A 9,576-nucleotide genomic window follows, 5' to 3' on the forward strand; every position below is an offset into this window, starting at 1 on the left:
TGAATAACAGTGTAAGCATGCACCCTGCGTTGTTTTATGTGCAGTGTCATTTAAAAACATCCTTAGCTCAGTTTCCTAAATTGATACCTTGATTGAAAGATTATCATTCATACAAGAGCCACGTACTCAGACGTGTGATGAGGGTAGGCCCACTGGCTGTACATATGTGTCATGACTTGTTCAGCACTTACAGTGGCTGAAATGCTTAAACCATGATACAGTATAATCATGACAACAACACTCCAAATTCTAGTGACCAAAAAAACCTACAGAAAAAGTGCCCGTATGAATGGGTGAATGAGGTAAGTTGTGTTCAATCATCTTCACTTCACTTCAAGTGCTCAGAGTAGAAAAGTGCTATGTATGAACCAGTTCATTTACCATTTGCTCCATAATCTGATTGGGTGTTGCGTCCTTTTACTACTGAATGCCTCCTATGCCCACTAGGTGGTGATGGAGAATACCCTCTACCCATATGTCACAGTGATGTATATATATCATACGTGGAACCACCAAATAAAATTTCATGTAGAGTGAAAGATGATTAGTAAGTGGTGCTACAAGTATGATATAATACTGTCACATAGATGACTCCAGGCTCATGTTTTATTTTGACATTCCTTGATCTGTGTTCAGTGTATTTAGTTTTGCTTCCTGTTTTTTCCTCCTGTGTCTCATTCCCTCGTTATCCCTCTGTGTATTTGAGCCGTTTTTTCCTCTGTTCGTTGTTGTGTCGTGCCGTCACATACCCCACGTGCTGTTTCCACGTGTGGGAAAAAGTGTCTGTGACTGTAATTAGCAAACCATGAAACAGTTTTGTTTACCTGAATTTTTAATGTTTTGAGCTGGTTTGTTTTTAACGATACAGGGGATTAAAAATGAAAAAGGAGAGAAGGGATATTGGACACAGGTGTTCTTTGTTTTTGTCTTCAGACAATTCAAAATAAAGGTGGAGATTTGAGATTAGAAACAACGTAGCAGCTCAAGCTTCCAGTTAGTCTTCTGAAAGAGTAAACGTTTGAATAAACTGATTATTAGCTGTATACTAATGCAATAAAAATTCAAAAACTTGCTGTAGTCACATGTAGATGTTTATTATGTAAAACCTGTCATGACAACACCACTCTGCTACTCCACCTACTCAACCAGTGAAACCAGGATCATTCAGCTAACCAAACTAGTTATTTGAAACCTGCTTTTTTTTAGTGACTTCGAGACAGTCTGGACTTGCTGAGATTGAAGATTGTTTACTGTGGTGCAAAAATAAACCAGTCACTCTGGTTTATTACAAAGCCTTATCTAAGTGTATACATCTTATGCACTCAGTGCACAGAATAATTACCGATGTGAACATCTGATCATTACTGTAAAAACAAGTCAATTATGTTTACTGAAAATCAGTCCAGTCATTCTGGCTTTTGTTTGGTTGAGAAACAAAATCAGGCAAAGACTTCATCTATAAGTATCACAGAAACAGTGAAAACTTCACACTATTAACTATTTTTATGCAAGGCCACATAGTCTCTCGCTGAGCTCCCAGAGCTTCTTTGATGCTGCATCATCCTTAGCTTTGTCAGAAACTTCTTTCACTGTGCAGTTGGAGAAGAAACGTCCGCTGAACGGTTCAATCCCCTCCTGGAGGGCACAGTGCAGGGTGGTCTGGCATCCCTGCTCTGTGTTCTTGAAAAAATAAGCAGTGAGGGGCTTCAGGAATAATTGCAAAGTCGAGTTTATATTCCTGGCCAGTTCAGAGTTGATGGCTCCTGCAAAAATAGAAGAACAACTTTAACTTGAAGGGAAAGCTGGTTAGATCTGCTTCAGTTTCTAAATCATGTAGGATCAGAACTTAAAGTGTATACCGAGTGTGTGTACTATACATTAATTCGGTGTTTGTTTGCATGAACTGATGGGGAATATTGGTGCCATGCCCACTGACCTGGATGGAGGCTGTAGCAGGTGACATTGGTACCCTTCAGTCTCTTGGCCAGCTCATGGGTGAAGAGGTAATTGCACAACTTGCTATCAGAATAGTACTGAAGGACCTCCATGAATGAGGTCCCCAGTCCAAGAGCTTTGTGAGTGTTAAGGCAGTCAAAATCAATTTTTCCAAAGTAATGTGCCATAGATGACACGTTGACCACCCTACTTGGTCCACACGCCTTCAGCTGTTCCAGCAGCAGATTCGTTAACAGGAAGTGACCAATGTGATTGACACCAAACATCAGGCCCAGTCCGTCCGCTGTGCGACCCTGCATTTGCACACCTGGACAAAACATGGAGAAAACTTTTATCTTGTTTCAAGATGTGTTAAGATCTAAACAAGCAAGACTTTTAAACATCTGATCACAGTAGAGTAGATAGTTAGGTAAGTCAGATAAGTTCAGGCCACAGGAATAGTCAACAGAATCCTGATTCTCTAGAAGTGCACGTTTAAGTGTATCAGAACTGACTGACTTCTTTCTGTATTTCATTGCAACCCTGAATGTTCAAAATCGGCAGCACGAGGATCATAACCTTGCAAAGTTGACATATGAAGTAGTTCTGTGAACTGGGATGGATGTTGTGTAATAACTGTGTAGCCTTCTTTCTCTGTATTCTTTACGTAGTGTGCTAAAGTGACTGGAAAACATTTTAATCGCTTTCCAAAGCTCACCATGTTATCCATTAAATGTATAAAATCCTTTATACTCTAGAGATAAATATATTTATAATAATATAAATATAATAACCAATGACGACAGACACTGACACAGTTCTCTGTTCATATGACATGAAGTTGCAATGGACAGCCAAACCTGCATTATTGATGAGGATGTCCAGTCGGGGTTCAGATTTGAGGAAGTTTTCAGCAAAACTGCGAACAGACTTTAGACTCCCCAGATCTAGCTGCATGAACACCACCTGGTTGTTCCCGCTGTCCTGCAGAAAACATGAAAAACTCATTGAGCACATAACTATTTTACAATGTCCATCTACTGTCATGAATGAGCCTGGTATAACCTGTACAATAATTGTTAGATTTGTATTGTTGGATTGTCATTTATGCTTAGAAATATATATTTATATATGCTTAGAAGTATATAACCATTTGTAGATTGAAAGAATGTCTCATCCTAGGAGGTCTGTAACAACTCTGTGTAGCATGAAGAGGGGGGTGCGTTTACTCCTCTCCAGAGTGTTGTTCTAGCATGGATCACACACCTCTTGGGATCATGAGCGAGGTTGTATCTTCTCTTCTGATATATGGTATAGCAAACACACGTATATCTGTTTAAGTATAAGTGCCTTTTGTTTAGATGAACTGCTGGACTTCCAGACCAGTAGGTTTAGGGAAGTCGTTTATGGGGTCACAGTCTGACCCCCCCCCCCCCACACACACACACACTTACTTACACAACGCACAGACAAGGTACTCTTTGTGTGTATGTATACGTCATATGTTAATGAACCTATGTATATTCATGTAACCTAACGGACGAGAGAAACTGGGGTCAAGCGTTTGTCCAGTTCTCTCCCGTGCACGAGAAACATAAAGAACTTTGCCAACTCGTGTCTTGCTTTGTTGTGCAGCTGAATTGTCTTGAACGTTCCAGCGAATAGGTTTAAGCTACAAACCTATCAATAATGTACATACTAGATAACATTGCAGGTTATTTAGGACAGACATGGGTCTTTTGCTTGGTTAAATATCTAGTCACCCTCTTGATTTCTTCAAGTGCAGCCTCTCCTCGCTGCTTGCTGCGACAGGCCAGAATCACCCGAGCTCCTCTTTTAGCCAGATCTAGGGCTGTGGTCTTCCCAATACCCGTGTTGCTGCCTGCAGGTGAAAAAGCTTTTATTCTGCTCATCAAAGAAACATAGTGCAACACAGTGGCCACAAAACACAGCCTTTACTTACCAGTCACAATCACAGTTTTCCCATGTAGCTTTGCTTTGCTTGTGCACCTCTTTCCTTTCACTACAATCTCACGGTAAAAATAAGCAACAGCTATAGCAAGACCCAAGACCAGCAGAAGGCACATTGTTCCTGCCTCAGTTTCACAGCAAACTGCCTGCTCACAAGAAGTCTAAGCAATTCAGCTGGCTGTAACTTGCTCTGAGATTTAAACAAACACACCCATTTCCTGCATGGGCGTGACTGTGTCTTTGTTATCGGGTTACAGCCAATGACAGTCATTGGTTACAGCCAAAATGAAGCCAAAACGTCTCTATCGCCCCCTGGTGTCTGGCTGCAGTATAGGTCATAAACCCCGCCTCTTCCATGTGGCTGGGGTCAGACTAAAATAAATTTATTCTCCTCAGATAATTTTTTTTCCAAAGATTCTTTCTTTTGTTGTCAATAATTCTCATCACGCTGATTTATGTCCAAGGGGTCTCCTCTCCCATAAGTTTGATTCTAATTCCTACCGCGGTGATGTTAAATTGGGGGTGAAACGTCATCATAACAGCTTTGACTGGCAGCTGCAGTCACGGAGAAACTTGCGTATCTCTGTCCGGGAATAGCAGATAGAGCGTAGGCTCTGAGAGGAGGGCCAGCGTTTACGCTACGAAAACACGACCGAGTGTTTTAACCTGACAGCCTGAGGTGTTCTTCAGTAAACTGGACTACCCGACAGAAGGACCCGAGGCCCCGCTGCACTGTTTCGGTAAGTTAAATGTGTTTGTAAGCTACTCAGTAACTACCGTCCTTAGCTAGCTCCTGAGACCTTAGCTAGCTAAAATGAGCACTCGGCTGTCAGGGTTCGTTTAGCTAATCTGTGCAGGTAAATGAATTTACTAAAGAAATCAAGAGAAACGTCCCGGGCTACTCAGTCACTAATTACTGTTCCTGTACTTTTATTACAAGTATTATACTGTAAAAGCAACAGGCTGCACCCTGCTGCAGCTCCTGTGCAGAGCTGAATATTAAATATGTGCAAACAGCATGTTTTCAGTCTCTTGCCACATCTGTAAAGACAGTAACACCATTTTTAAAAGCTTGTACTTCAGTAACTCCTCATTAATCAGGAACTATGGATTAAAGTACTGTAGTGTACTGTAATACTGAAAAAAATGTAAGAGAATAACTTCAGATCCTGAGTGTGTGAGGACAGAAGAATCAGCTTTATTTCAATTTTGAGGGATAAAATTTATATTTGAGTTTGATGGTTCTGTTCTCTTTGTGATTACAGGAGCTGCCCTCAGATTCAGACCTCAGCACCACCCAGTGACAGCAGACAGATCATCCAACATGTTCACGTGTGAACTGCAAAATGAACTGATGAAAACAGTACAAAGGTTAAAGTACCACATGTGCTGTAGTGAAAGCTGCAGCTGTTTTATTGATAAAGTTAAAGACAAAAAAACAAAAGGATTAATCACACCTGTAACTGTGTCACATATATCAGCATTAACACGACCTCAGTTTGGTGTTTCACAAAGCTGCTGATCTCAGACCTGCACAGCTTCCGTTTTAAACACTTGATGTACTCAGCTGCATGAAGAGCATATGAGATTTTCTCTAACACAATTAAATAAAACCTGATGAAGGTCAAAGGTCGTCACTTGTATGTTTAACTACAAACTTGTCATCTGGAATTCTTTCAGTTTTTTGCAGATAGTGTGTTATTTACCATAAAGTAATTCAGAGTTATTCATACCAGAGTAACCAGAGAGGATCATATATTTTTAAATGTATAACTTTCTACAGGACTAAATATAATATCTTTATGTAAAAGTCTGGAGCCTCTGGGGAGTATCTGAGTATTTATAACATTACACAGTGTTCATGAAATGCTGGGTTTATCCATCTCCTGGGGCGGGCCTACGGAGGAGTGCTGAAGATTTCCCTGTGAGGGAGCTGCTAGTGAAGAGTCCTGCTTGATCAATGCGATGAGCTTCAGTGTTCCTGTTGTTTTGTAAATGAAGCCTCTCTCAGCGGGTCAACAGAACTTCTGGCGCAGGACAGCTGTGATGAAAAAAAGGCAAGAAGTTTCTCCAAACCTCTGGACCCAGGAAACCCAGCTTGGTCCTGATGGTCTCCCTCACTAGTTTCTCTCCAGGGTGAATGTAGCTGTTGATATAATATGGACTCTATTATTAAATGAAAAGAACAAATTAGACTACACTACTAAAACCTGCTGTTTTTAAAGTTTCCATGTTACCAGGCTGTAGAGGGCTCTGAAGATTTAAACAGTTTAGATCCATTACACTCACAGTCTTATGTTAAAATCTCAAAGGACAGCATTATATTTTTGATATTAACAGTAACTCTGGGCCTCTGTAGAGTTTGCAGATGATCTCATCTCTGTCTAAAAATGAATAAAAAAAAAACACAAGAAGTGCGCATTTCAGAAGGACGCTGCTCATAAAGTTACACAATTACACAGCCGAATTCACGTTTATTGTTGTATTTACAAAATACCATCGTTTTTGTCTTTGTTTGTATCATTTTATTTTGTTGTATTTATCTGCAACACCTTAAAGGCCGGTCCATGAAAATATAAAAATATTATATAAATTTCATATAAGCATCGGGGACAATGCTGTCTTGCAATTGTTGAGGTCACTAGTGTGCGCCCTATTTCTTCCAGGATCACTCTTCATTTGTAGGTTTTAGTGGACTCCTACTACTGTGACGTGGTTTTCATGGGCCAAAGGCATTTGATTCCAAGATCTGGGAGATTGTAGAAATGAGCAGTGATGCCCTTCTTGCCATCTTTCCAGAAAAATAAGTGATCTGGAAGCTGTTTGGCTTACTTACTGCAGCAGCACTTTCTGCACCTGCGTAAAGGTGCACATTTACTAACAGTATGTGTTGCAGCTTTGAATCTTTTATTAATATATATTTTGTTAATATTTTGGCTATGGTGTCTTGTTATGAAATATATAGAAGACTAACAGTGTTAGCTTGCGGTCAAAGCTAAGTTTGACTGGGAAACTCAAAGCTCAATAGTCTGTATCAACAAAAATTCACTGCAGCCTGTGTAATATTTGATGCATCATAATTTATTCCAGTCTATCTTGCAAATACATATTTGCGTTGCAATGTCATGCACAAACACACACAACTATTAGATCCTTAAGATCAAACCTGTGTCATTCTTTTGGTCCACTGTAGTGTAGTAAAAAAAAAAAAAAACAAGTGAAGTGGCCACAAATGGCCAGGATAGAGCCCAGAGGGTTAATTCGTAAAATGTATAAAAATATGATTGATTACAGGATAATACATTACTGTTAATAGCAACTGTAAGCTTTTTACTTTGAAGTTACAAGTATAAACAATGCTGTTACCTTTACACTAATTTTTTTTTTACCATAAGTATGGACATAAAACAAGTGAACAACATTTTATAATAAGCTTAATTAGAATTCTGTACACTGCAAAAAAAAAAAAAAAAAAACCCACAACAACAAATAAAAAACACAAACAAACAGCCAATGCCTTCGTCTGTTTATTAAATGTCAAACATCGCATTGACCTGTAGTCTCTGCTCGTCAGCACATGCTTTTAAAAAGAGCTCCGTGTCCTCTGCAAACTGAAAAACAAAGAGGAAGAAGTCCCTCTACACAAAAACACTGCAGATGACAGGCCAGGCAAACATCTATTGACCTGTTTGAATGCCTCCTCAGCATGTGAGCCTTGAAGGGTTTTTTTAAGAAGACTAAGACCACAGTGAGGGAATTCCATTTTCATGGACTTTCCACAAGCCGCAGTTTCATTTAGCACAGAGGGTAGAGCACATGAATGTTCTACCAAAGATTCAGAAAATGGTTTAGATGCTGGAGAGAAGACATCGAGAGGGAGATGGGGCTCCACGGAGAGTTCAGTGGGGAGCAGTCCTGAACGCTGACATGACAATAATTGACTTGCCATATCCCCATGCTGTATGACTGTCATGTTACAGACAGGGCAGTGAAAGTGCACCGGCATATCATTTTGTCTGTAAGAGAGAAAAAAAAAAGAAAGAACCCCACATGTAATTTAAATGTAGTTGTATAGAATGCAATCAGTTTATCTAACAGTCAGATTGTACATATTAACAAAAATATCCAAGCCATCCTCAATAATGAAAGCAAAATGGTGTGGATCACAAAAGCAGTCAGGAAATGTGGTGAACAAGAAAAAAAAAATATTTAATGAAAACTAGAGATGGACGGATCCGATATTACGTATCGGTATCGGTCTGATACTGACCTAAATTACTGGATCAGATATCGGAGAAAAATAAAAAATGTAATCCGATCCATTAAATATCACGAAAGCACCTCACAAAACTTGCAACACGCCGTAACTCACCTCAGAACGTTAGCAGTATGCATCACATGATAGAGCGGCTGTGGCATGCAGGACCTGTCGGTGGTCTGGATAGCATTTGGAGTTTCGCTAGCAACCCGGCATTTCATCTCCGACAAAGTTATCCCCGAAAGAAGTAAAGCAAGTGTGTAAGTCCATCTCTGAATGTTTGTAAAGCATTCCTGCGTTAAGCTTAACAAGCGATATATGGAGCGACTGCCTCTCTCTCTCTCCCTCTCTTGCTGCTACTTCAATCATGAAACTGCTTAATGATCAGCTGATCGGCTTTTCTGTCGTGAGTCCGTCTCTCTTGTTTGTTTTTGTTGTTTTGTTTTGTTTCCTTCCAGAAAGAGGAAACCAGCGGATAAACAACAGCAGCACGTTTAAGCTTGATAAGCTATTGTTAGAATTTATTTAATATTACTTTCTACACCAGGATCCTTTTGTAGCTGACGCTGGTAACTGTGCAGGGGCGGATCTAGCAAACTTTAGCCAGGGGGGCCGATAGGGCATTAACAGGGAAAAGGGGGGCACAAAGACATACTTTTCTTTCTTATTCTCATTTAAAATGTCTAGCTTTTAATAAATAATTATCTGACACCCAAAGTTTTAATTTGATACAAAATGAATAGAAGTCCATTACTGTATTTAGTAACGATTAAGTCTAATATATATACCCTAGTAAGCTATAGTACTTTTTATTTTGGGAAGGTACCATCTGTGCAGTGTGCAATTTTGTTGAAGAAAGATGTTAATATTTTAATATATTGAAAAATAATTTATTTCTGTGCATTTTTTTTTCACACTGCATCAAATTAAGGTTGATTACGTCGATTAAGCATCATGAGGTGAAGGGTGGTTCCCTATTTTTTATTTATTTATTTTTGTTGTTGCTAGGAGTTGGAACCCTATTAGTTAGTTTGCTTAATATTTACGCTAAGTACTCTTTAAAATACCAGAATAGGGAGGATGGTGTAGGTTTAAGTTTATTAGATTGATCAGTATTGCTGAACTATGAAATATTTTTTTTTGCATACAGGTATAACTAGGGATGGGTATCGAAAACCGGTTCTTGTTGAGAACCGGTTCCCACTGTTTCAATTCCTTGGAATTGTTTGCCATTTTTGCAAACGATTCCCTTATCGATTCCAGTCGCCCCGAATGACGTCACCACGTTGCGGAGCGTCATTTACCTGGCAGGAAACACGGCGCGTAAGCGGCTCAAACGCTCAAAAGTTTACGAGAATGGATGACAACAGGGCAACTTGCAATACTTGCAAAGTAGATATTTAATTTAAGGG

At 39.6% G+C, this 9,576-nt stretch overlaps 1 protein-coding gene across 1 annotated transcript; it reads right to left on the minus strand.

Moving 5' to 3' along the window:
- Positions 1-1,503: 1,503 nt before the first annotated feature.
- LOC146618244 (dehydrogenase/reductase SDR family member 13-like) lies at positions 1,504-4,060 on the minus strand. The gene is made up of 5 exons (XM_085371560.1): positions 3,899-4,060; positions 3,699-3,817; positions 2,796-2,919; positions 1,937-2,263; positions 1,504-1,763 (listed from the first exon to the last, which is right to left on the minus strand). Exons 1-5 carry the CDS (start codon positions 4,020-4,022, stop codon positions 1,504-1,506), a joined length of 954 nt encoding a protein of 317 aa, XP_085227686.1. The 5' UTR covers positions 4,023-4,060.
- Positions 4,061-9,576: the final 5,516 nt, after the last annotated feature.

Source organism: Diplotaxodon limnothrissa, linkage group LG14 (assembly GCF_057381915.1).
Source record: "Diplotaxodon limnothrissa isolate DT_005_m linkage group LG14, D_limnothrissa_male_GT1.1, whole genome shotgun sequence".
Taxonomy (NCBI): Eukaryota; Metazoa; Chordata; class Actinopteri; order Cichliformes; family Cichlidae; genus Diplotaxodon; species Diplotaxodon limnothrissa.